The sequence below is a fragment of the Dasypus novemcinctus genome, chromosome 8 (genome assembly GCF_030445035.2).
Source record: "Dasypus novemcinctus isolate mDasNov1 chromosome 8, mDasNov1.1.hap2, whole genome shotgun sequence".
In the NCBI taxonomy this organism is placed as follows: domain Eukaryota; kingdom Metazoa; phylum Chordata; class Mammalia; order Cingulata; family Dasypodidae; genus Dasypus; species Dasypus novemcinctus.
Window position 1 is genome coordinate 129,195,992 of NC_080680.1, and position 24,848 is coordinate 129,220,839.

General features: G+C 59.1%; 2 protein-coding genes across 4 annotated transcripts; one reads left to right on the forward strand and one right to left on the reverse strand.

The window, feature by feature from the left end:
* The first annotated feature begins 153 nt into the window (after positions 1 to 153).
* NOXA1 (NADPH oxidase activator 1) lies at positions 154 to 7,708 on the forward strand. Its single transcript, XM_058301398.1, is given in 12 exon segments — positions 154 to 180; positions 271 to 541; positions 544 to 647; positions 2,499 to 2,581; positions 5,400 to 5,472; positions 5,628 to 5,674; positions 5,676 to 5,842; positions 6,839 to 6,990; positions 7,161 to 7,206; positions 7,209 to 7,284; positions 7,413 to 7,453; positions 7,456 to 7,708. Coding segments are annotated over 12 exon segments (1,170 nt in total). The 3' UTR covers positions 7,539 to 7,708.
* On the reverse strand, positions 7,632 to 14,913 carry ENTPD8 (ectonucleoside triphosphate diphosphohydrolase 8). Of its 3 annotated transcripts, none has more exons than XM_058302787.2 (10): positions 14,782 to 14,913; positions 11,513 to 11,656; positions 11,328 to 11,445; positions 10,837 to 10,987; positions 10,610 to 10,769; positions 10,109 to 10,339; positions 9,685 to 9,933; positions 9,148 to 9,258; positions 8,758 to 8,892; positions 7,632 to 8,678 (listed from the first exon to the last, which is right to left on the reverse strand). In XM_058302787.2, exons 2-10 carry the CDS (start codon positions 11,636 to 11,638, stop codon positions 8,487 to 8,489), a joined length of 1,473 nt encoding a protein of 490 aa, XP_058158770.1. In that variant the 5' UTR covers positions 11,639 to 11,656; positions 14,782 to 14,913; the 3' UTR covers positions 7,632 to 8,486. The 3 variants fall into 3 exon arrangements, with proteins under 3 accessions (XP_058158770.1, XP_071073240.1, XP_058158771.1); XM_071217139.1 differs by having other exon boundaries at positions 11,513 to 11,649; positions 14,782 to 14,889; XM_058302788.2 differs by lacking the exon at positions 9,685 to 9,933.
* Positions 14,914 to 24,848: the final 9,935 nt, after the last annotated feature.

Below are 24,848 nucleotides of genomic sequence, written 5' to 3' on the forward strand. Positions count from 1 at the left end.
TCCCGGAGCACCGAAGCCAATCCGGGGAGGGGGAAGCCCGTCTGGGGCGGGGCCGAATCGGGAAGGGGCGGGGCCACGCCGCCGCCAGGGGGCGCCATTGGACAGCGGGAGCGCTCAGAGGACTCCGCGGAAGTCCGGCGGAGGCGGGGCCACATGGTGGGGCGGAGCCTAACCGAGAGGGCGGGGCCGGCCTGGAAGGGCGGAGCCGAATCGGGAGGGGCGGGGCCGGCCGGGGCGGGGCCAACCGGGGACGGCGGGGCCGGCCGGTAGGAGGCGCGGGAACCTGGCGTCCCCGTCCGCGCCCCGAAGGGACCCCACGCCCCGGCGCGCGCCCTGGACCTCAGGCCCCCTTCGCGGTACGCGGCCGCGCCCCGGGCCACCCCTGGACCCTCGCGGGCCTCCGGCCGCCGGCGCGCTCCCCTCCGCCCGATTCGCGAGGTCTGCGCCCGCAGGTGCGCCCCAGGTGCGCGCCGCCGGCCTCTCGGGGACCTCCTGGGCGGCGGGCACCAGGGCGCGCAGGCCGTGGAGCGCGGGGACGGGGCTGCGCCCTGCGTCTCTTCTCGGACTTCCCGGAACCGCCCGCCAGGATGTGCTTCGACGTGGGGCGCGTGCACCTGCTGGCCCGGGACCCCGAGGCCGCGCTGCGGGTGAGCCCAGGGGCTGACGACCGGCGCCCCCGGGGTTGGCACCGACACCCGCCCCTGGAGAGGCTGTCCTCTGGCCTTTGTCGCTGCCGTGTGCAACAGGGTCATTGAGAGGGCCGGGAGCAAGGCCCTGGGGCAGGGGTGAAGCCCAGGACCCCTGCCCTTTCCCCCTGGGATTGGGACACTGCCCTCAGTGAATGCCCTGGGTGGGCTGGCACTCCCCCCTGGAACAGGCTCAGGGCCAGGAAAGGGGGTCCCGGGCTCCTTCACTGCCTCCCCTGGGCTCCTGCTGGGCTCTGAGGCCAGGGGAAACAGAGAGAAAGGTGAGGCACGACTCGTCTGCAGGTGCCCACCACGAAGGTCAGGACACACCTGGACATAGGCTTGAGGCTGGACCTGGCCCACAGAGGGGCTCGCTTGCCCCCAGAGGTTTAGGGTTTGGGGCCAGAGGACTAGGAGCATGTGGCTGGGTGGCTGGTGAGGAGACAAGCTGTGACCTTGGTGCCCAGACCCCGGATCTGGGCACATGCTGACCCCTGCTGACCCGTGTCCCTAGAGGAGCGGTGCTCAGGAGGGCTCAGAGGCACCGCCACCGCCCAGAACACCCTCTGCCTCCATAGATGCTGTTTTCACCAATGTGCCGCGTTTGTCAGGGTGCAGGGCCACGAGCAACAGAGCCTCCCGCGGCCCCTCCGTGGAAGCAGGTTCCTTCCACAGAGAAGTCCAGAGATCAGCGACAACTCCCTGGGAAACTAAGCAAACGGAGAGAGTGAAAAGTTACGGGACAGTGTAGTGAGCTAGTTTTACAACATGTCATCATTGGAGGAACCTGGACAAAGTGTCCAGGGAGCCTCTGTCTTTTCTTACAATTGCATGTAGAGCTACACTCATCTCAGTCAAAATTCCCATTTAAAAAGGCTGTGCAGGAAGCGGAGCAGCAGCCTGAGAGGCAGACCCAGCCCATCATCAAACTGCAGTTCAACCAGAGGGAGCGCCAACGGGCTCAGGTTGGAGGAGGAGCAGAGCACAGTGTCCTCTAGCTTGACCTGGAGACAGGAAGTGTCGGCTCTCGTAGACGAAATCAGGAAACAGTGGCTTGGGCATGTGGTTAGAAGTATGGAGATTCAAAAAGCAGTCGAGCAGCTTCCATACACAGAGGCGGGGTCTGCGGAGTGCAGTAGGGGGGGGGGGGTCTGCTGCTTCTGTGCCTGGGACTTGACCTGTGTCACTGTCGCCCCTGCCTGCCTGTGCTCAGGCACTGAGACTCCAGACTTGCTTGAACTCACTTCCCCATCCAGCCCCGACTCTGCCCAGTGGGCTGGAGCATCGCCACGTTGCCCCGCCTGGCACCTGCCTGTGCAAGCATTTAACTGATGACTGCTGTCCTCCTTAGCACAAGTCAGCCTGTTTCCTGAGTCTGGTTTTAGGAAGAGTTGTGCTTTACACACAGCAAGCTATCACACTAAGCCTTTTTGTTGTTATTCTTTCTGCTTCTAATACTCAAATAATGTGTTCTTCATGTGAACTAACAAAAATCAAATATTAAAAAGGGCAAAAATCTGCTTAATGCCACACCCCAGAAATATCTGTTTATTAACACACTGGTGTGTTTCCTTCTAGCTTTTCTCCTTTGTCCACATGGTAAACAAATTGACTTCCAATACGGCCTTGGCCTCTGGGCCAGGCACGGGGCCGGCCCAGACACGGGACCCCAGCCTGGGCCGGCGCAGGAGGCGCGGCGGGCAGCGCTTGCGTGGAGCTCGGAGGCCCTGTCACCAGCCACCTGCCCAGACTCGGCTGTGAGCAGGGAAGAAGGTTGTGGGCCTTGGCGTTTCATGGGCATTTTGTCCCCAGGCCTTTGACCAGGCGGTGACCAAAGACCCCTGCCTGGCTGTCGGCTTCTTCCAACAAGGAGTGGCCAACTTCCAGCTGGACTGGTGAGCACAGAGGCCCGCGCCCCCCAACAGCCCCGCGCCCCTGCAGCACTCCACCACCTCCCCCTGCCCCGCGACGGCCTCACAGTGAGGAGGGACACCTGCTGGCCAGAGGCCAGCGCGGGGCAGGCCACGCTCTTGAGTGTCCCGCCGCTTGTGCAGTCTGCAGTAGCTGGGTGGCGTGATGGGGCCGTTTCTACAGATGCGGGGGTGGGGGCGGAACTGAGGCGCAGCGGCCCCAGGGCGCAGCATGTGGAGCTGAGGGGCCCCTGCCCTGCCCGGGACGGGCACAGCGCCTGCCCCCACACAGAGCCGCACGCAGGAAGCAGAGGCCCTGCTGGGCAGCCTCTGACCCTCCCATCAGCCCGGGGGGCCCTGCCTGGGGGGCAGGGGTGGGGGGGAGCACCCACGGGATGAGGGGATGCTGGGCCGGGGCGGGCGGTCTGCACAGCCCTGGACACTGCCCTGGAGCAGGTGCAGGTGAGGGCAGCAGGTGGGGGAGTGGAGGCTGGCCCCACCCCGCACACTCGGTGGGCCCAGGGGGACGCGGGGCCTGTGGCTTGAGGCTCACGTCCAGCTCTCAGCCCCCCAATGCCCCCACGGGACGAAGGAACTTCAGGGCGTGTTTGGGGGCAGAGCGGGGACTTCCAGAACCCCTGGAACGAGGGCTCTTCTGCCCCAGGCTCAGACCCTCCTGCGTCCCGGGCAGCGAGGTGTTCTGGCCCCACCGGAGGCACCTGGAGCGGCTGGAGCCCTGGACTTCCTGGGCAGGGCCGCGGTAAGGCCTCCTGCGCCCAAGGCGAGGGAACGGAAGGACGGGCCTGCCCCCCCACACACCCCAAGACGAGGCTTGGGAAGCAGCTTGCCCAAAAGGGCAGGCGGGGGCCCTGGGAAGACAGAGATGCTGCTCTGGGTTTTGCACGCAGGGCCCTGTGGCTGACTCCCCTTCTGGAAAAGGCACTTAGCCTGAGGAGCTAAGCCCGGGTGGGTGTGCCGGCTGGGAGCAGGGGTCAGGGGTCAGGGTGGGTGTGGGCTGGGGGCAGGGAGCACAGGGGTGCAGGAGTCAGGGTGAGGGCAGGCGGGGGAGCAGGGGGTACAGGGGGTACAGGGGTCAGGGTGGGTGTGAGGGGGCAGGGGCTGCAGGGGTCCAGGAGGTGGGCGGGCCGGGCACCCTCCGAGCTGGCCCCGCTGTCCTCCACTGCCCCCCACCAGGTGGTCACCTTAGAGGGAGTTAAGACGTGACGCAGCCCTCGGTGAAGGGAAGGGGGTCTGCACTGAACCGCCAGGGGCTGGGGGCAGAGCAAGACCCAAACCCGAGCCAGGCTCGCCTCAGCTCAGGCCCACCTTCACCGGAACACCCGGCCAGGGAGAACGAGGCCTCCCCGCCCCCAGGGCCCGTGTCACAGGACCCCGCAGCGCCAGCCCCCCCGCCAGCCCCGAGACCCCTGCAGGTGCAGAGGGCGGCCGCGATGGGCCGAGGCAGGCTGGCGGCCGTGCACCCGTCCTCTCCCACAGGCAGGTGGGTGAGCCTGGGTGGGGCTGGCCGGGCAAGGGCTGCAGGGCTGGGGACCTCCCTCCGGGGCGCAGCCAGGAGCCGCGGGGCCGGAGCAGGTGGCTTAGGCAGGTGCCGGGCCGCCTCACCGCCGGCGGGAGGGCCCGGAGCCTGGACTCTGTCCAAAGGCTGCGGTGCTGGGACGCCAGGTGGCTGGACGAGCAGACGCAGGCCGTCCCGGCACCCCGCCAGCCGCGCTCGCGCAGAGGCCCCGGGGCCCCCCATCCGTGTCTCCTCCAAGCCCGTCACCAGGGCGGGAGGCAGGTGGGCGTCCAGGGCTCTGAGGCCCCAGCGGCCCTGGCTCGGCCCCCGGCGCCAGCCCTGCGGGTACTCGTCCTCTGCCCGGGAACGGGGCCAGGTCGGGGGGGGGGGGGCAGCGCCCGCCGGCGTCCTAGGGCCTGGCTTGGCCCACGCCCCTGGTGTGCCCCTCGGCCCCAGCTCACGCTCTCAGCCCTGGCCCCAGGGCTCCCCGGAAGCTTCGGGTGCCTGGGGAAGGCAGGGACTAAAAGGGTGTCTCCTGCGCACACAGACGCGGCCGAACCGCACCGTCATCACAGGACAGCGCCGGAATCCACAGCCGCTGCTTTTCCTCATTAACGTTCACTTGACCCAAGTTTAACAGAAAATCCTTAATAACAGAACATCACCTTACAGATTATGCCAAATTAAATTCCCTCAAACTGTTCCTGGCCTAAGGGCCGCCGTGACCACCACCCACGCTGGTCTCAGAGGCCGCGCTCCCTGCTCTCCCCACGCTGTGGGCAGCACCGAGGCTGGGGGCCGCCTGGCTCCAAGACAGCAAACCCCCCAGGCGCCCCCTCGCTGAGGGCCGGGCCTCGTGCTCCCCGAGCCCGGGTGGGAGCAGGGAGGGGCCACCTGGGGGCCCGGGCAGCTGTGGCTCCGCCCCCTCCGCGCATTGGGCCAGCCCGCATGCCCAGGCGCTGGGCCCTCATCTCCAGCCTCCCACATGCAGCCCCAGGCCCCCACGTCCCAGGCCCCGCCCCAGGCCCCTGGCAGCGCTGACAGCGCACCTGGCTTCCCTTCAGAGGCTCCCCCTGGAGCACGCCCCCAGCAGGTTCCTCCAGGCGAGTGGGCCCTGGGCGGGCAAGGGGTGCAGTGCAGAGCGGCTGTGGGAGCCCAGGCAGGGGTCTGGAGGAAGTGGCCAGCTGGCCCCCATGCTGCGGAAGAGCTGCTGGAGCCCTTCCCGCCCCCCCCTCTGCAGGGCTGCCGGCGGCTGAGGGGCTGAGCCCCCCATGGAGGGCCCCGCAGGTGCCGGGGTCAGGGGCACCCACTCATGGTGGGGGCTCCCCCAGCCGTTCAGGAGCAGCAGCTCAGGGCTGGGGTGCGGTCAGCACAGCCCTGCGCAGGGACAGAGGCCCCGTGCAAGCCCCTCTCGGAGCAGCCCAGGACCCGGCTGGCCACGTACAGCCTCGGCCCCCGCCCCCGCCCTGAGAGCTGGGGCTCTGGGGTCCCACCCTCCCTCTCTGCCTGGTTCAGCACCCGGCAGCGGGCGACTCCGAGCCCCTGGAGACCGTCGCCGTGCACGGCCTTCACCGTGACCCTGAGGGCCAGACGCGGAGCCGACCTGCCCGGCCCGCGGGCCCTGCTGAGCCAAGCTCTGCCCCTGCAGGCCCAGCACGCACAGCCCAGGTGGACCGGGAAAGCCCTCCACCCTCCACCGCTCCCCCGGCTGCTCCCCCACACCCCTGCCCGTCCCCACTGTCCCTAGCTGCACCCCCGCGCCCGTGGGGGTCAGTGGGCAGAGGCGTGTCCACCCTGACGGGGTCTGGGTCAGTAGGTTTCCCCTGAAAGCTGGAGCAATGGGGCAGCAGGGCTGGGCGGGAACTGGGGCCCTGCCCCAGGGGTAAGTCTCAAGGGGGGCGGCGCCTGGGCTGCAGGGAGCCCCCCACAGGGAGGAGAGCAGAGGCCGAAGCTCAGGGTCCCACATGGAAGCCTGAGGGGAAGAGGCCAGTGCAGGGGCGGGGGCACCCAGGGAGGGGCGGCGGAGATGGTGGCGGCTGGGAGCAGACCAGGGCAGGAGCCCGCCCTGGGGCAGGGGCCGCGCGCTGGGGGCCTGAGCTGCTCATCTGGGGAGGGGTGGGGAGAGAGAGGACAGAGGACGCAGGGGGCGGTTCCGAGTGGGGGGATGCGCTGGGGGGCTCCGAGCCGGAGCAGGGGCGATGTGCTGGGGGGGCTCCAAGCAGGGGGGGTGCGCTGGGGGGCTCCGAGCGGGGGGGATGCGCTGGGGGGGCTCCGAGCGGGGGGGATGCTGCGCTGGGGGGGCTCCGAGCGGGGGGGATGTGCTGGGGGGCTCCAAGCGGGGGGGATGCTGCGCTGGGGGGGCTCCGAGTGGGGGGGATGTGCTGGGGGGCTCCGAGCGGGGGGGATGCTGCGCTGGGGGGGCTCCGAGCGGGGGGATGTGCTGGGGGGGGCTCCGAGCGGGGGGGATGCGCTGGGGGGCTCTGAGCGGGGGGGATGCTGCGCTGGGGAGCTCTGGGCGGGGGGGATGCGCTGGGGGGGGCTCTGAGCGGGGGGATGCGCTGGGGGAGCCCCGAGCCGGGAAGCTCTGAGTGAGGCTGGCACCGGCGCCACCGGCCTCCCCAGCCCCGGCCAGGGCCCAGTACAGGGTGGCTGCAGGAAGAAAGGCCAGCACTGTCGGGCGAGGCACTGTCCAGCGAGGCACTGCTGCCCTGGCCCGTCCCCGGCAGTGGGCGCCCTGTGGCGCCCTGAGCAGCCTCTCCGCAGCTTTCTTCCCGCCAGCCAGGAGGGGCGCTGGGTCCCCATTCTGGGGGAGGACTCCCTTCAGGGGGCTTGGCAGGAGGCGGCTGATGGCCCTGGGGGGCTGCGGCTTCAGGGCCGGGTGAGCTGAGCCGACCCCAGGGCGGGTTCCCAGGTCAGGTCCCCGGGCCAGGCGGGCTCTCAGGTTGGGGGTCCCCGGGCCAGGTGGGCTCCTAGGTTGGGGGGTTCCTGGGCCAGGGGAGTCTTGGGTGGGCAGACCCCGTGCCCTCGCAGTGCCCGGCTGCCCTGCAGTGCTGCGCTCCTGCTGCAGGGGCCAGGGGCCGGCCCGTGCTCTACCAGGGGTGGCCCAGCACGGCTGCTCGGCCCAGGGGCCCGAGGACCTGGAGTACCAGCAGGGACACGTCCTGGATGTGCCGTGTAAAGGCGCAGGGGCTGCCTCCCACCTCACTGCTGGGGCTGCCAGGCTGCAGGGGGCACTGGGGGCTGCCCGGGGCACAGAGCCCGCCGAGGGGAGCGCACATCCTGCGACGCCTGGGTCAGGAGACCCCCTCCCCCTGCAGTGGACCAGGCGTGGCTGGAGGGCCCCGTGAGGGCCGCATGGGCGTTTTCCCGAAATGCTTCGTGGCCCCCGCTGGCAGCGAGGAGGCCAGACCTGGCCACAGGCGCTGACACCCCAGGGGCTCCCACCCCACCACGTGCAGCCTCCTTGGATCCATCCCCAGCCCACCCGGGGGTCCCAGCTGGGAAACGAGCCTTGAGAAATCCCATGGCAAGAAGCCCTTTAATAAAAACAATGTTCTCCCACCGTCATCCATGCACTCGGCTTGGGACTGGGGAGAAGGGGCTGGAGCCTGGCATCCACGTTGGGGGCACTGGGGCCACTCGGCCTCCTGGCAGGTCACAGGAGGAAGAGCCGGGAGCCCCGGCTCACCGTCACCCACAGCCGCTGCGGCTTCCCCAGGCCCTCCGTGCCCAGCCCACCAGTGCTGCCCGTGCCCGGCAGAGGCCCCACTGCCCTGGGGGGCCTGGGAGGGCACGGGGGGCAGGGGTGCCAGGACCAGGAGGCCTCGAGACAGCCCACGGGCGGCACGGGTGCCAGGGTGGTCCCGCCACTGCCCCACACCCTGGGCTTCTCCCATGCCTCAGGTCAGCCCGTGGTCACAGGTCCAGCCAGACCCCACTGGACCAAGGGCAGGTTCCAGCTCAGCCCAGATGCCCCCTCGCTGCGGGCGGCTGGTGCGCACCGGGTGTGACGACGCAGCCCGAGCTGTGCCTGGCAGGTGCACCTCTCTGCTCAGCCGGGGTGTCCCCAGCGCCCCCGCCTGCCCCAGCTCAGCGTCCAGGCTGTGTCCACACAAGGCCCCACGGCCACCACTGAGGATCTGAGGGCCATGACGGGCCGGGTCACACATGGGCGCCCACGGGCTGGCACGGAGCACGGGCCCCTTGCTCCAAGCGGCCTAGCCCCCGTTCCGTGGCAGGCGCGGCTCTGCTCTGGGGAACCTCGGGGGAATGGCGAGGGTCCCCGAGCGGGCCTGGCCACTGCCGCGGCTCGAGGCTGACCCTGGGCTGGAGCCCACACAGCAAGGCGGCACTGGGCCGGGGAGTGGGTGTGGCCTAGGCCTGGGGCCAGAGGAGCTGGGCTGCAGCTGTCCCAAGGATTGTCACGAGGGTCAGTGCCACAAAGACGACGCCTGCTGTCCAGACGCCGTGGCTCGCTGCCCGCCACCGGGCCGGGGCCTCGGCTGGGATCATGCTGGTCAGGTTCAGCATGTAGCCCAGCGTCCAGCCCACGTCGGTCCCGCCAGCCTGAGGGACGCACGGCCCGGTCAGGCTGCAGGCGGCCGCCTGGCCCTGGCCCAGCCGAGGCCCCGGGGGAGACCATCACCTGCTGGCGGAACTCGATGCCAGACCAGGTGTCCTGGTCGAACCCGTAGCCCTCGAGCAGCAGCGTGAGGATGTAGAGCCCCGAGGCGCAGTAGTCCCGCAGCCAGCGCTCCTGCCCGGGGTAGCTGGCCACCACCTGGCCCGAGAGGCCGAGGCCCGAGAGGCTCCAGTCACCGGGCGCACTGCTGAGGCCCAGGCTAGGGCGGCCCCTTGGGGGCTGCAGATGGGTGGGGGGGGGGGGGTGCCAGGCCCCGGCCTCCCTCCCTCCCAGCTCCCCCATCCCTAGTGGGGTAGAACCACGGGACACAGTCTCCGCCCACCTGCCCAGGTGCACCGGGGAGGGGGGCCTGGGGGGCCGGGCGGGGGCGGGGCGGGGTCAGTGCCCGCTCACCAGCTCCCAGGGCCTCTGGCAGAATTCCCAGACAGTGGCATTAGCTGTGCGCAGCGTCTGCCCGGAGGTGAGGTTCAAAAAGTGGAAGGTGTAGTAGAAGTTGGAGAAGGCCTGAGGGAGGAGGGGTGAAGAGGAGGGGGTGAGGAGGGAGGGGGCAGGGGGAGGGGGGAGGAGGCAGGACGGAGGAGGGGGAGGGGGGAGGAGTGAGGAGGGAGGAGGGGAGGGGTGAGGAGGGAAGAGGGGGGCGGGGACAGTGGGAGGGGAGGGGGGCCTCGGCCCTCCTTGCGGCAGGTCCCCGGCCCCCCAGCCCACTGGGCCAGGCTCCCCTGGGCCTCAGGACAGACCCCCCTCCCCCACCCCCACCCCCGCGGGGCGCGGGGCGGGGGGGCGCGGGGCGGGGGGCGCGGGGCGCGGGGCTCGGGGCTCGGAGCGGGGGGGCGCGGGGCGCGGGGCGGGGGGCGCGGGCGCGGGGCGGGGGGCTCGGGGCTCGGGGCGCGGGGCGGGGGGCGCGGGGCGGGGGGAGGCGCGGGCGCTCACGTAGAAACGGCCCCGCAAGGGGGGCTGGTAGACCCCCTCGAAGGCGCAGTCCACGCGGCCCTCGCAGCTGGAGAAGTTGAAGAGCCCCCGGATGGCGGCCACGCAGGCCCCGGGGTCCCCCGTGCCCTCCACCGAGACGTTCCCGGCGGGGCCCGCGGGGGCGCGGACGCAGGGGGCCTCGGCCAGGGGCGCCAGCCAGCCCCGGTAGCCGCGGTGGTAGCAGGGGTGCCGGAGCGGCGCTGAGGGGCCCTGCGGGGGTGTGAGCGAGGGGCGCCGTCCCGGCCCTTCCCTCCTCTCCCCACCTCGCCCCCTCCCCCTCCCCTCTCTCCCTCCCCTCCCCCTCCCCCCCTCCTTCACCCCTGCCCTCCCAGGTGCTTCCCCCCACATCCCCCTCCCCTCCCCTCCCCCCTCTGGCAGGGCCCACCTGTGCCAGCGCCGCCAGGAGCCGGTTCAGCATCTGGTCCCGCCCAAAGCACAGGTAGCTGTGCGTGTAGACGCTGTAGTCGGAGCCGTACAGGCGCAGCGTGGCCTGCGTGCTCTTGTCCAGGATGGGGCCTCCAGGCACGAAGGAGATCTGCGTGGAGGCGCCCCCCATGTCCAGGGCGCCCACCAGCGACGCGTCTGCAGGGCGGACCCACGCTCCGGAGAAGGAGAACTGGCACAGACAGGGGCGCTCAGCCGCTCCGTGCCCCCAGCCAGGCCCAGCCCTGACCCCACACCCCCAGCCCCGCAACCCCAGCCCCAACCGCACACCCCCAGCCCCGCACCCCCAGCCCCGACCCCACACCCCAAGCCCCGCACCCCCAGCCCCAACCCCACACCCCCAGCCCTGCAACCCCAGCCCTGCACCCCCAGCCCTGCGCCCCCAGCCCTGACCCCAGCCCCCAGGCCCGTGCCCCCGGCCCAGCCCCGGGCTGCCCCGCACCGTGACCAGCAGCCGCAGCACGTAGTTGATTGTGATCCAGCCCAAAGCCCCCTCGTCCTGCCCGGCCAGGAGCTCAGCACCCCGAAAATCCACCGGCGCCCGGCCCAGGGCCCGGGCCACCGCGGCAAAGATGAGCTCAGCCTGGGAGCTGTTCTTCACGCTGGGAAGAGGGAGCGCTAAGTCGACTGGGGGTGCCGGCCACACCCCCCCTCCGGGGCTGCCCCCACCTGAGCAGCCTCATGCCTGCCGTTGCCCCCAGGAACACGGGCGTCTCCCGATGCTGGGCCGCGGGGATCAGCGCCAGCGCCTCCTCCAGGCAGCCCTGCAGGCTCTCGCCGGCCCGAGCGGGGTCCGAGGCATAGGAGGAGATTCCAGGCCCTGCAAGAGCAGCAGGGGCCAGGCGTGAGGCCCCGAAAGGCAGGGCTGCCGAGCCCCCAGCCTGAGCACAGGCGGGTTTGAAACGCCCTTGCAGAGGGGAGTTAAAATGACGGCAAGAGGGTGGAGCCTAACTCCAAGGCCGCGAGCCCCGGGGGCACCGAGCGGACCCCGACTTCCTGCCCCAGGACTGGGGGCGCGAAGTCCCCTTGGTTTCCCTGGCCGCCTCCTTTATGGGGAGCCAGGTGGAGGGGTCAGGGTCCAAGAGGACGCAGGCTAGGTCGACGCCTGGGGCCGGGCACCACCAGCCTCCCCACACAGGGGGAGCCCCAGCCCCCCTGACCTTCCGCCTGGCAGGCCAGGGCCTGGCTGACCACTCCCGTGTCGTTCTCCTTGTCCGCCGGCCACCGGTACACAAAGAGGGACGTGTGGGAGGAGCCGGCGTCAAACACGAGCCCGAACTGCGGGGACACGGGGTCAGCAGGGGCAGCGCCCGCCAGCCCCGGCCACCCGCTCGGCCCGGCCCACCTTGGTGCCCGCGGGCAGGAGGACGTCGGTGGCCTGCACCAGCATGAGGACGAGAGCAGCGAGGCCCGAGGTGGCTGCAGCCCCCAGCAGGGCCGTGAGGACACACGTCTTCCGGGGCAGCCCCATGGGGAGGGGTCCTGCGGGCTGGGCAGCAGGGGTCTCATTGTACCCGACTTCCCTCCGGACATGGCCTCCCCAGACGCCACCTGCCCCGGAAGCCTCCCTGGGGCTCGGGCTGCCCACTCGGGCGGGCCAGTGGGTGGCCGCAGTGGCCAGGGCTGGGCAGGCCAGGCCAGGGCCGCGGGGCAGGCGCCGGGCTAGCCCGTGACACAGCCACTGAGCCCGGGAGAGCCCCTTGTTGTGCCACTGTCCAGGGCAGCCTCTGTGGGCCCCCCACAGGGGGACGGGCTGAGCCCACCCCACCCCGGGCTCTCCCCACTGCTGCCCCTGCCCCGCCAGGGGCTGGCTGGGTGTGCCCAGCTCTGCAGGTCGCTCTGCATTCGCCAGGACCCCCCCCCGCCCCTCTCTGCCCCCTCCCGGGGAGGTGTCCTCTCCGACAGCCCTGACCCCGGCAGGTTGCAGGGGGCTTTCCTTCTTGCCCGCTAGGCTGTCTAGATCTCCCAAGCCACGCACATCGTGGGGCCCAATGAACGAGGCTCGGGGGCATCCCCGAATTTCCGGGTTCTTAACAAAGATCCAATTTATCCTTGAAAATCCAACCTTAAATTTCTCTAATCTGATTTGTTAAAAGAATAATTTATTTTTGTGTCAAAATATACATAACCTAAAAATCATTTTAGGTGATGGCCGCACAACTCTGTGATGAAAGTAAGAGCCACTGAGTGTGCACTTGGATGGACTGTACAAGGCAGGGGCTGCGTAACACAGCGAGCCACGGGGTGGAAGGTGGGCTGTGGTCAACGGCAGATACGAGAGCATTCTCTCATGAACTACAACAAATGTGCTTTACTAGCACATGGGGTTAAAATAGGGTGGCTTATGGAAAATACACCACATGTGAGCTATGGACTATAGTTAGCAGGAATAGTGTGATGACATTCGTTCATCATTTGTAACAAACGCAAGGGGCTGGTGGTGGGTGACGTGCAGGAGCCCAGCTATGCACGATTGTTTTGTAAGCTCATAACTTTTCTAATTAAAATTAAAATTAAAAATTTTTAAAGAATGTTAACAGAACTGTGTAACTCTCACCATTAACTATTTCCAGACTATTGTCATCATCCCAAACAAGAATGCACACTCATTCAGCCATAACTCTCCATCTCCCGCCCCCGTCACCACTATTCTGCTGTCTCTATGGCTTTGCTTATTCTAAGTATTTCATATAAGAGGCGTCATAAACATCTGTCGTCATGTGTCTGGCTTATTTCACGCGACACGACATCTTCAAGGTTCAGGTGTGCTGTAGCGTGTGTAAGAACTCCGTTTCTTTGCGGCTGACATCCCGTTGTATGGATGGGCCACACTGTCTCTCCATCGTCTGTTTTGAGGGACACTGGGGTGGTGGCTTCTACCTTTTGGCTACCATGAATGATGCTGTGATGAATTTTGGTGTCCAAACATCTGTCCAAGTCCCTGCTTTCAATTTTTGGGGGCATATACCTAGGAGTGGAATTCCAAGTCATACAGTCATTCTAGGTTTAACCTCTGAGGAACAGCCCAACTGTCCCCTGCAGATCACACTGTTTATCTTCCCACCAGCAACGGACAAGGGTTCTATTTCTCTGCTTCCTTACCAACCCTTGATATTGTCAGTTTTTTTAGATCATAGCCATCCTGGTGGCTAGGAAGTGGTCTCTCACAGTAGTTTTAATTTGCATTCCTCTAATGGCTAAAGATGTTGAGCATCTTTTTATGTACTTACTAGTTACTTGAATATCTTTTTTGGAGAAAAATCTATTCAAACCCCTGACCATATTTTTTTAATTGGGTTGTTTTTGAGTTGTGTATATATATTCTTTACATATTCTGAATATTAAGCCCTTATCAGATATGTGGCTTCTGAATATTTTCTCCCATTCCGTGACCTGTCTTTTTACTTTCATGATGAGATCCTTTGATGTACAAAAATTTTTAATTTTGATAAGTCCTATTTATCTTTTCTTTTTTTCTTTGCTCATGCTTTTGGTGTAAAGTCAGAAACTATTGCTTACTTAACCCAAGGTCCTGAAAATGCTTCCCCACATTTTCTTCTAGGAGTTTTTATAGTTTTCATTCTTATATTTAGGCCTTTGGTCATTTTGTTTCATTTTTACATATGGTGTGAGGTAGGGGTCCTTCTTTTTTTTTTGCAAATGGAGATCCAGTTCTCCCAGCACCATTTATTGAAGAGACTCTTCTTTCCCGATTGACTGAATTTGTCAGCCTTGTGGAAATCAGCTGGCCATGGCTGTGTGGACTGAGTTGGGCTCCAGTCCTGTCCATGGGCCACGTGTCTGTCCTAGGCCAGCACACACTGTCAACTGCTGCAGCTTTGCAGGAGTTTGAAATAAGGGAGTGTGACCCTCTTTATTTTTCAAGATTGTTTTGGCTTTTCACGAGCCCCTTGCTTTCCATATGAATTTGAATATCTGCTTTTCCATTTCGTTAAAAAAAAAAAAAAAAGCCTGCTGGCGTGCACAGGGGTTGCGCTGAATCTGTAAACTGAGATCGCTTTAGGCAGTATCACCGCGGCAGTGAGTCTTCCAATCCACGAAGGCTGGGCGTCTTTCCATTTATTTAGGTCTTTTTAAAAGTTTTTCATCAGTGCTTTGATGGTTTCCCCTTACAGGTCTCTAATCTTATTTTTGAATCATTTTAGCTGAGCTGAGGCGGCCCAGAAAGGCCAGGCAGAGGCCAGCGCTGCCCGCCGGAGGGCTCCCGCCGCCCTCTGCTCCCCGCCGCCCCGCGCCTCCAGAAGGCGGGCCAGGCCCCGCGGGGCGCCCCGGCGCGTGGCTGCGCTTCCGACCGTGTCCCCTCAGGAATGCCTCGGCCAGCGTCCAGGGAGCTGGTTCCCAGCCCTGGGCTCCGGGCCGCCCTCAGGGGCACCGCGCGGGGCGTCCACGCAACCCCGCGGCCCTGGAGCCGAGGGGGCCCGGCCGAGCCCACAGCGGGCCCAGGCACACCCGGGGACCGGGCAGGGCCCTCCGTCGCCCCAGGGCCTCGGCGCCCCGATCGCCCCGCCTGGTCCCCGGGCTCCCCAGGCGGGCGGGACAGCCCCACCCCCGAGACCTGGCCGCCCCCAGCCGCCCCCACCCGGACCCGCTCACCTGCGCGCGGCCGGCCGCGTCCGACGAGGAAGCCCGCTCTGGCGCGCGTCCGCGGGTCTGGTCCGCGGGTCTGGTCCGCGGGTCTGGTCCGCGGGTCTGGTCCGCGGGTCTGGTCCGCGGGTCTGGTCCGCGGGTCTGGTCCGCGGGTCTGGCCGGCGCCTGCGGGCCGCCCCGCCCGCCTGCCCCCCTCCCAGCAGGCCCGTCTCCGCCCACCGCGGCCGGGGTCCGGGCGGGGCGGTGGCAGAGTCCACGGGGCGGCACGCACTGCGCCCTGTGCGCCCACCCCCCGCTCGCAGACAGGTAGACTGAGGCCAGGCGGGGCTGAGCGCGGAGCCGCCGCGGGGGGGGGGGACTGGGGGGAGGGAGGGACCCCGCCCTCAGGCCTCCGACCTCTGGGGCGCCCCAGGGCAGAGGCGGGAGCCGCCAGGAGAGGGGGGAGGGCGGGCGCCTGGAGGGAACCCCTGCCCCGGCCCCTGCCCCGGCCCTTGCCCCAGCTCCTGCCCCCCGGCCCCTGCCCCAGCTCGCCTGCCCCCGTGGCCACCGGCCCGAGGCCGGTCCCGCGCCCCTCGCTCTGCCGAGGCCGCGCGGACTTTGCCCCCCTCCGCCCTCCCCCGCCCTCCCGCAGAAGGGGTGCCCGGGCTGGTGCCGCGGGTTCGCGGGCGCACAGGCGGGGGGTCCCGGGCCGTCCCCGCCGCACCGCGTGGCGCGGTCAAGCGCTGCCCCCCCAGGACCCAGCGGCTTCGCCCGCTGCCCGCGCCCCTGCCCGGGCCCTCCGCGGTCCAGCCGGCTCTCGTGCGGGCGCAGCTGCCAGCGCCCCGGGGCACGGACGCCGCCCCCAGACCCTAAGCCGTCCCGGGGCCGCGGAGGAGCCGCGCCGCTGCCCTGGGTGTGGCCTCGTCCCGGGGAGTTTCGGGGTGCGCTTCCCTGAGCGAGGGCGTTTCGGGCGCACTGTCACCGTGCTGTCACGGTCCCGGGCCTGCTGGGTGCCTGGACGTCCGGCTTTGGCCAAGGGTCTGTCCACATCTTTTGCCCGTCTTTGAATGGGATTGTTCTGTTTTCCCCCTAATTTCAGAGAGCTCTTTCCATATTCCGGATCCAAGTCCTGTTCAAATATGCGCTTTGCAGATGTTTTCCTCCCAGTCAGTAGATTGTCTTTACATTCTCTCAACAGGGCAAATGTCTTTAATTTTTATGAAGTTCGAAAGGTTTTTTCTCTTTTATGGCCATGCTGGGTGGGAAGCTGTTGCATTTCACAGCCCCTGCTGCCCTCAGGGCAGTGTGGTCTTTTTTTTGTTTCTGAGGTAAGGGGCGCCTCTATGTGGGAAGCCGGTGCTCAACCACTGAGCCACATCGGCTTCTCTGAGTTGGGTTTTTTTTCCCTTGTTTCTTTTGCTTGTTGTTTATTTTATTTTATTTTTTTAGGAGGCACCATAAACCAAAGCCAGGACCTCCTATGCAGAAGCAGGTGCCCCAGTGATTGAGCCACATCCACTCCCCAATGTGTTATTTCAGGGGTGCGTGATTTCCAAGTGATTCGAGATATTCCTGCTTTCTTTCTGTTATTTATTTCTAGTTTAATTCCATTAATGCCGGAAACAATCTTTGTAAGATTTTTATATTTTATATTTATTAAAGTTTGTGTTTTTGAGCCAGGGTATGGGTCCCTTTGGTGAATGGTCCATGTGCTCTTGAGCAGAACGTGTGTCTGGCCATTCTTGGGTTCCAGTGTGCTGTGGATGTAATGAGGTCTAGTTGATGATAATTTTCAGTTCTTTTCTATCCTTGTTGATTTTCTGTCTCCTGGTTCTATTTCTGAGAGAGGAGCATTATGTCTCCAACTGTTAATTGTGCATTTGTCTATTTCTCACTTCAGTACTGTCGGTTTTTAATGCATGTATTTTGAAGATCTGCTGTTAGGTTCTTCTTGATTAATTGATCCAGTGTGTCATGTCCTCTTTATTCCCAGTAATTTTCTTTGCTCTGAAGTCTACTTTGTATGATATTAACACAGCACCTCCTGCTTTCTTTCAAATAGTGTTTGAATATTTTTCTAATCATTTACTCTTAATCTATTTATATCATTATATTTGAAGTGAGTTTCTTGTCAACAGCATAGAGTTGGGCATGCATTTTATCCACTCAGACAATTTCTGTGTTGTAATTGCTATGTTTAGACTATTCACATCACCTGTAACTATTAATATGTTTGGATTTAGGGCTACCATTTTATTGTTTGTTTTTTGTTCCTCTTTTCTTCCCTTTTCTGCCTCCTTTTTAATTATTTGAACTTTTAAAATATTTTAATTAACTTATGATTTTGACTTTTTTTTGTATAATTATTTATTGGTTGTTCCAGAGAATTTAAGATACATACATAATTTTTTTTATGTGCTGGGGGCAGGGATTGAACCTGGGACCTTGTATGTGGGAAGCCAGCACTCAACTGCTGAGCCACATCCACTCCCACACATAATTTCTTACAGTCTATTTACAGTCAATATTTTATCACTTGAATTGGAATGTAGAAATCTTACCACCATGTAGGTCCCTTTATGCTCCTCCCCTTTCATACTTGTTTTTTATATTACAATTCCTACATTAAAAAAAAACAAAAAACCCCACCAGGCAATGTGTTTTAGTTTCCAGCTGCTAAAACAAATACCACAGGGTGGGTTGGCTTAACAACAGGAAGGTATTGGCTCTTCGGAAGCTGTGTGTTTGCTTCCTCCGAGCCGTCATCCGGCCGTCTCTGGGGCTCCCTGGCTCTGCTGTTACGTGGCCTGTGGCCACACCTCCGAGCTGCTCGCTGCTTCCCTCTGGCTTCTCTCCCTGCTCAGTCTCCTTTGCTTTGAAGGACTCCAGCCATACTGGGTCAGGGCCGGCGTCCGTTCAGTTTGGCTTCACCTTAGCTAATAACTTCTTCAAAGATCCTATTTACAAATGGATCAGGGTTTGGGTCCTGAACATGCCTTGTTGGAGGACACAATTCAATCCCCAATACACTGTTATAACTATAACTCTTGCTTTCATCAGTCAAATATATATATATTTTTTATTTCTCTCCCCTTCCCCCCCGCCCACTTGTCTGCTCTCTGTGTCCGTTCGCTGTGTGTTCTTCTGTGACCGCTTCTATCCTTATCAGCGGCACTGGGAATCTGTGTTTCTTTTTGTTGTGTCATCTTGCTGTGTCAGCTCTCCATGTGTGTGGTGCCATTCCTGGGCAGGCTGCACTTTCTTTTGCACTGGGTGGCTCTCCTCACGGGGCTCACTCCTTGCGCGTGGGGCTCCCTATGCGGGGACACCCCTGCGTGGCAGAGCACTCCTTGTGCGCATCAGCACTGCACATGGGCCAGCTCCACACGGGTCAGGGAGGCCCGGGGTTTGAACCGCGGACCTCCCATGTGGTAGGCGGACGCCCTAACCACTGGGCCAAGTCCGCTTCCCTCAAACATTATTTTAAAGAACTTAAGAGGACAAAGTCTATTCTACTAACCTGGATGTTTACCATTTCCATTGCTTTTCCTTCCTGCCTCATTTTTGAAGTTTCCTTCTGGCATTTCCCTTCTGTCTGAAGAACCTTCTTTAGCAATTCTTTCAGAGCCAGTTGGCTAGCAAAGAGTTCTCTGTTTTCCTCCATCTCAGAATATCTTTACTTCACATTTGTCGAAAATGTTGAAAAGGCATTTTCACATGATACAGGATTCTGGATTGACAGTTCTTTCCTTTCAGTGCTTCAAAAATGATGTGCCTCTTCCTCTGGCCTCCATGGTTTCTGAGGAGAATTTCTTGGTCATTCAGGTCATAGTTTCCCTATAGATAATATGCCATTTCTCTCTCTCTGCTTTCAAGAGTCTTTGTCTTTACTTTTCAGCAGTTTGATTGTGGTGTGTCTGCAGGTGGACTTCTTTGGGTTTAAACTGCTCGGGGTTCACTGAGCTTCTTGAATCTGTAGATTTATATCTTTTGCTAAGCTTTGGCTATTTTCTATCTTTATTTCTCCAACTATTATTTTTTTTCTACATCACATTCTTTTCCTCTGTTTCTGGGGTCCAAGGACATCAGTGGTGGACATTTTTTCATCCTGTGGGTGGCAGATGCTCTGTTTTTATTTCTGACCAATCTTTTTTCTGTTGTTCACATTGATAATTTCAATTGATTAGTCTTAATCAAGTTCACTGATCTTCTCTTTGTCATCTCCATTCTGCTACTGAGTCCATCTGGTGAGTTTTTTACTTTGGTTATTGTATTTTTTATTTCTTAAAGTTTCATTTGGGTCTTAAGTGTCTGTGATTGTTCACGGAGCATTGTAATAAGGGCTGCTTTCAAGTTTTTGTCAGATATTTAAATATAGGCATCTTCTCATCCTTGGCACCAGTTGATATCCTTTTCCCTGTCAGCCAAGACTTTCATAGTTCTTCAGATGTTGAGTAATTCTGGCTTGTCTCCTGGACATTTTCAATATTACTTTTTGAGACTCTGGGTCTAGTTTATATGGAGAATATTGATGTTTCAATCTCAGCCTTCTGAAGAATCGGTCCTCAGAACCCCCTCTGGGACTTCTGGGAAGATGGCAGACTAGAAAGACATGGGACTCTCTTCTCCTCCAGAAAAATAGCTAGAGGAAAGCTAGAAACAGCCTAGAAAATTATCTTCTAGGGTTTAGGACACCAGGTGAAAGCTGGACACCTCCCAGGGGAGAGAGGGACAAGGGAGGAATCACGAGGGCAGAACTGTGAGCTGAAGCCAGTGGCTGATGCTGCTGGCACCCCTCCCACACACACACACACACTAGACACTTCAGAATCCTCAGGCCTCTGGGCCTGTGGCTATAGGCAGAAGGGGCTCCAGGGATCTACCACCCCAGGAAAGGGGAGAGAGGGACACAGCCTGAGGCTGACTCAGCTCCTGACCCAAAAATCTGGTCTGCTGTGTCCCAGGGGCCCGTCCAGGCCAGGTGAGGCCACAGCATTGTCTGCCTCGGGCGCCTGCAAGGGGCTGAAGATAGACAAGCCTCCCAGTCTCCTTCTCTAGTAAGAGAGACTTAGTGTTGAGGACTCAGAAGAGAGTGGAAATATTTCCAGCCTGGGGAAAGGGAGGGGGCTGCCAGCACAGGCTGGAGACCCGTCCCTAAGAAAGTTTTAATTGCAGGCTCTGGGCCTCCAGGCAGAATCCTCACCACATCCGTCAGGACTGTGTTCTAGCAAACACACTCTGACCAGCTGCTGAAGAGCTCCATCTGCTGTCAGGCAAGGAAATGCATGTGAGAAAATTATAAGTAAATGAGAGAGGCTTTCTCCCGCCTTTATAGCCTCCCTCCCCAAGGCCCTAGGAAGCAGGTCTGGAACCTATTATTGGGTCCAGGGCCCAGTTTTGAACAACTAACAGGGATGATCCTAATGATCCAGGTTGAACCAAGAATCAAAGAGCAGCAGTAAAACACAGCCTCCCTATGAAAGAGAAAAAAATTGAGCATCAATGTAAACTCCCCATCCTGATAGGGATGCCTAGACATCAGCAAAAAATTACAAGCCATACTAAGAAAATAGAAAATATGGTCCAAGAAAAAGAATATATCAAAACTCCAGAAGAGATGCAAGATTTGAGAGAACTAATTGGTGAGTTGTGCGCAAATTTCCAAAATCAAATTAGTGAGTTGAAAGACAATATGAGTAAAGAGATAAATGACATCAAGAAGACATTGAGGGAAGTGAATTTGGCTCAACTGATAAGAGCATCCGCCTACCACATGGGAGGTCCAGGGTTCAAACCTAGGGCCTCCTGACCCATGTGAGGAGCTGGCCCACACACAGTGCTGATGCGTGCAAGGAGTGCTGTGCCACGCAGAGGTGTCCTGCGTGTAGAGGAGCCCCACACGCAAGGAGTGTGCCCCGCAAGGAAAGCTACCCCACATGAAAAAAGCGCAGCCTGCCCAGGAGTGGGGCCACACACATGAAGAGCTGACACAGCAAGATGACACAACAAAAAGAGACACAGATTCTGGGTGCTGCTGACAAGAATGCAAGCGGACACAGAAGAACACACAGCAAATGGACACACAGAGCAGACAACTGAGGCGGGGGGAGAATAAATAATAAATCTTTAAAAATAATAATAAAAATAAAAAGAAGACATTGAGTAAGTGCAAAGAAGAATCTGAAATCCTGAACAGAAAAATAACAGAGCTCACAGGCATGAAAGACACAATAGGTGAGATAAAAAACACATTAGAGATATATAGCAGCAGACTCAAAATGATAGAAGAATGAATAAGTGATACCATAGGTGGAATAGCTGAAATTGTAGAAAGAAAATGACAGAGAAAAGAATGGAAAAAAATGAGCAGGAAACAGAGTTGAATGACAATGTGAAACCCAACAACATACCTTTCATGGGATTTCCAGAAGAAGAAGAGAAGGGAAAAGGGGCAGAAGGAGATTTTGAGGAAATAATAGCTGAAAATTTCACAACTCTCATGAAAGAAATGCATTACACATCCAAGAAAGACACCATACCCCTATCAGAATAAATCCAAATTGACCTCCAAGACACATAATATTCAGAAAGTTAAATGTCAAAGATAAAGAGAACATTCTCAGGGAAGCAGATTTGGCTCAACAGATAGAGTGTCTGCCTACCACACGGGAGGTCCAGGGTTCAAACCCAGGGCCTCCTGACCCATGTGATGAGCTGACCCACACAGTGCTGATGCGCACAAGGAGTGCTGAGCCATGCAGGGGTGTCCCCTGCATATGGGAGCCCCGCATGCAAGGAGTGCACACTGTAAGGAGAGCCACCCAGCATGAAAAAAGCACAGACTGCCCAGGAGTGGCGCTGCACACACAGAGAGCTGATGCAGCAAGATGACACAACAAAAAGAAACACAGATTCCTGGTGCCACTGGCAAGAATACAAGTGGACACAGAAGAACACACAGCAAATGGACACAGAAAGCAGACAACTGATGGATGGGGAAAGGGGAGAGAGAAAAAAAAATTAAGTTAAAAAAAAGGGGGGGGCATTCTTAGAGCAGCAAGGGAGAAGCAAACCAGCACATACAAGATATGCCCAGTAACAGTGCAGATTTCTCTTCAGAAACCATGGAGGCGAGAAGACAGTGGTATGATACAATTAAAATACTGAAAAAGAAAAACTGCCAGCCAAGAATTCTTTATCCAGCAAAACTGTCCTTCAAATATGAAGGTGAGTATGAAATATTCACAAACAAACAGAAACTAAGAGAGTTTGCAAAAAAGAATCCAACTTTGGAGGAAATATTTAAGGAAATCTTAGAACCTGAAATAAAAAGACAGGAGAGAGAGGCCTGGAGGAGCATAGAGAAGAAAGAAGAGCAGAAAGGATAACCAAAAGAGTAAAAAGACAGACTAAAACATGGTATGACATATGAAAATGTCATAAATAAATAAATAAAATAAATGGTGGAAGTAAATAGTGCATTTACAGTAATATCATTGAATGTGAATGGATTAAACTCCCCAATCATAAGGTACAGACTGAGAGAATGGATAAGAAAACATGAGCCATCCATATGGTACTTACAAGAAACTCATCTTAGACCCAGGGATACAAACTGACTGAAAGTGAAAGGTTCAAAAGATACTCCATGCAAATACATTAGTTATACTAATATCAGACAAAACAGACTTTAAATGCAAAAATACAGAAAGCCATTATATGTTAATAAAAGGGACTATCCACCAGGAAGATATAACAGTCATATCTATGCACCTAACCAGGGTGTCCCAAAATACATGAGACAGGGAAGCAGGTGTGGCTCAACTGATAGAGCATCTGCCTACCATATAGGAGGTCCAGGGTTCAAACCCAGGGCATCCTGGCCCATGTGGTGAACTGGCCCATGTGCAGTGCTGCCATGTGCAAGGAGTGCTCTGCCATGCAGAGTTGTCTCCTGCATAGGGGAACCCCACATGCAAAGAGTGCACCCAACAAGGAGAGCTGCCCCATGTGAAAAAAGTGCAGCCTGCCCAGGAGTGGTGCTGCACACACAGAGAGCTGATGCAGCAAGATGACACAACAAGAAAGGAGACACAGATTCCTGGTGCTGCTAAAAATGTAAGTGGACACAGAAGAACACACAGTGAATGGATACAAGTGCAGACAAATGGTGGGGAGTGGGGTGTTAGGGGAAGGGGAGAGAAATAAAATCAATCTTAAAAAAAAAAAGATCAATACTAAAAAAAAAAAAGTCACTAATTGCTGATGGTAATGTCCCAGGTTGATCCTAGATGGAATCAGCTATCTATGCAATAAACTCACCAAAGACTAAAGCCCATAAATATCTTTATTAAAAAAATACATGACGGAAACGGACTTTGGCCCAGTGGTTAGGGCGTCCGTCTACCATATGGGAGGTCTGCGGTTCAAACCCCGGGCCTCCTTGACCCGTGTGGAGCTGGCCATGTGCAGCGCTGATGCGTGCAAGGAGTGCCGTGCCACCCAAGGGTGTCCCCCGCGTGGGGGAGCCCCACGCGCAAGGAGTGCGCCGGTGAGGAAAGCCGCCCAGCGTGAAAAGAAAGAGCAGCCTGCCCAGGAATGGCGCCGCCCACACTTCCCGTGCCACTGACGACAACAGAAGCGGACAAAGAAACAAGACGCAGCAAATAGACACAGAGAACAGACAACCAGGGAAGGGGGGGAAATTAAATAAATAAAAATAAATCTTAAAAAAAAAAAATACATGAGACAAACTCTGGGAAAACTGAAGGGAGAAATAGATGTCTCTACAATAATCATTGGAGACTTCAACATCCCACTCACATCATTAGATAGAACAGCTAGACAGAAGATCAACAAGGAAACAGAGAACTTGAACAATATGATAAATGAGTTAGACCTAATAGACATATACAGAACACTGCATCCAAATTCAGCAGGTTACACATTCTTCTCAAGTGCCCATGGATCTTTTTCCAGGATAGACCACATGTTAGGGCACAATGCAGCTCTCAATAAATATAAAAAGATTGAAATTATACAAAGCAACTTCTCACATCAAAATGGAATGAAACTGGAAATCAATAATTGGAAAAAAGAAAATTCACAAATGTGTGGAGGCTGAACTGAGGTAACAAGCATGCTACCATCGTTGGGCAGGCCCAGCACGTTGAGATGAGGCCTCGTCTCCTGCTGGGTGAGTGCTTGGTGCGGGTAGATTGTCGCCCCCCTGCTACTCTTGCCCGTAACGGCTGCCTCCTCGATCTCCACCCAGCATCCAGTCTCCATAGGGGCCGCCCTCGGGTAATCGGCCTGCCTCTCCCGCGCCTCACCAGAACCCAACCCACAACTACCCCTTATCTTCTGCCCCAGCCCCCATATACCCCCCGCCAGAATGATAACCTCACCCCTGCCCCTTTACCTAGCAACAGCCTCCAACAACCAATCGGAGGTCGCCTTCAGCTTAAGCCAATCCGCACCCCACACGTCGCCCCTTACCCTCGTACCTCACCCCCAACCGTCCCCCAGCCAATTAGCGGCCTCCCCTCACATACATTGCCTTATTTGGCTTAGCCTTGCTACCACCAGCGCCCTAGCCTATATAAACGCTTGTCTTCCTCAATAAAGCAGACGCGTTGCCACCACTCTCCGTCTCCGCAGCATTCTTCGCGCCGCTGTGCGTCCGCCCTTGACACCGCCTGCTGTCCGCCGTGCGCCCTCACTGAACAACACACTTCTAAATAATCAGTGGGTCAAAGAAGAAATTGGAAGTGAAATCAGTAAATATATTGAGACAAATGAAAAAGAGGACAAAACTTATCAAAACTTATGGGTTACAGTGAAGGCAGTCTTGAGAGGGAAATTTATAGCCTAAATGCCTGTATTTAAAAAGAAGAAAGAGTTAAACTCTAAGATTTAACTGAACAACTAGGGAAACTAGAAAAACAGCAAACCAATCCAAAAACAAGCAGAAGGAAAGAAATAATAAAGATTAGAGTGGAAATACATGAAATTGAACATAAAACAATGGAGAAAATCAACAAAACCAAAAACTGGTCCTTTGAGAAGATAAATAAAATTGACAAACCCCTAGC

Coding starts and splice junctions, on each gene's coding strand:
- ENTPD8 (XM_058302787.2), bottom strand. CDS start 11,638: ATGGGGCTGCCCCGGAAGACGTGTGTCCTCACGGCCCTGCTGGGGGCT. Junction 11,446..11,512: donor TCCTGCCCGCGGGCACCAAG/GTGGGCCGGGCC, acceptor GTGTCCCCGCAG/TTCGGGCTCGTGTTTGACGC. Junction 9,934..10,108: donor TCCTGGCGGCGCTGGCACAG/GTGGGCCCTGCC, acceptor ACACCCCCGCAG/GGCCCCTCAGCGCCGCTCCG.